Raw genomic sequence first — 1,092 nt, forward strand, 5'->3', positions numbered from 1 at the left:
TGGCCTCTGTGCTGGCGAGAGCCAACGCTTGCCGAGTGACATGGCTGGAGCGGCTGTCACCGGACTCCTCCCCAGAGTTGCTCCCCAGGGTCACTGCAGTGTCCTCAGCGCCACAGGGCCCGGTGGCCCCACCGTCCATCCAGGATGGGTGCTGCTGACACAGGGGTTCCCCGTGGCTGGGCTCGCCACCCAGGGCATGAAGGCTCACCAGCAGCTTCAGCTTCCTAGCCACACTGTTAGCGTTGATGAGTGTGAAGGTTTTGTAGAAGACCTCACCTTCCTGGCATAGCGGGTCCCCAGGCACATCCTCCCTTGGGCCATCCCCTGGACTGCTGTGGTTGCTCTCCTTGGTTTCCTCCTCATCAGCATTGCCGTCACCCTCCTCTCCGGGTGGTGCATGGGGGTACTCCTGCTCCAGGCATTCGGGGCACTTCGGGCTTGCCATGCTCCTCGCCTGTGTCGGGCATGGACGTCTCTAAGGCTTCTCCACCCCCGGGGCCGTTGCTGTAGGGGACCTGGATTTTGGAGCAGGAGGGGACAGGCATGAGGAGCAGAAAGCAACCAGGCAGCTGTTTCTTACTGTATAGCTGGTTTTGTCTTTGGTCACGTTGATTTATGCTTAGATCTCATCTGCTTTTTCCTTCTTCTCGTGGCTACAATGCTTATTTGAAAGCATGGATTTTTATTTTCTGCACTTTCTTAACTGTTTTTCTGCTTTTTAAAATACAGAACCACCAGGAAACAAAATGCAGATGTTATTAATTACAGAAGCCCTAATGCTCTACCAGGTTTCAAGTCTGGTGGCTGTTTCTCTTGACAGCTAAGGAGCTTATGTGTTGCAATGCCAGGCGAGCAGTAGCTGCTTCTCCCATTCCTGCAGTGCCCAGCAGAGAAAAGAGCTCTATGTTAATGCAGAATCATGCAGTATAAAAAATATGATCTTAATAAAGGTCAGCTGGCCACACAGGGCATTTCCAGAGAAATAAAAATAGCAAGAGCATGATAAACCAAGGACATGTTGGAGCTGTGATGGTGAAGGTGGGAAAGCTGCCCAACAGGCCCCCAGCCTGGCTTGGCAGAGCAGATGCCCTG

General features: G+C 53.2%; 1 protein-coding gene across 1 annotated transcript in view; it reads right to left on the reverse strand.

The window, feature by feature from the left end:
* Window positions 1–445, reverse strand: part of LOC104076487 (zinc finger protein GLI4-like) — a 1,295-nt gene extending 850 nt beyond the window's left edge. Inside the window, exon 1 of the mRNA XM_009577373.1 lies at window positions 33–445. Within this exon, the coding sequence (XP_009575668.1) occupies window positions 33–445 (413 nt within the window). The remainder of the gene's footprint in view (window positions 1–32) is intronic.
* Window positions 446–1,092: the final 647 nt, after the last annotated feature.

The sequence above is a fragment of the Fulmarus glacialis genome, unplaced genomic scaffold (assembly GCF_000690835.1).
Source record: "Fulmarus glacialis isolate BGI_N327 unplaced genomic scaffold, ASM69083v1 scaffold6605, whole genome shotgun sequence".
Lineage (NCBI taxonomy): Eukaryota > Metazoa > Chordata > Aves > Procellariiformes > Procellariidae > Fulmarus > Fulmarus glacialis.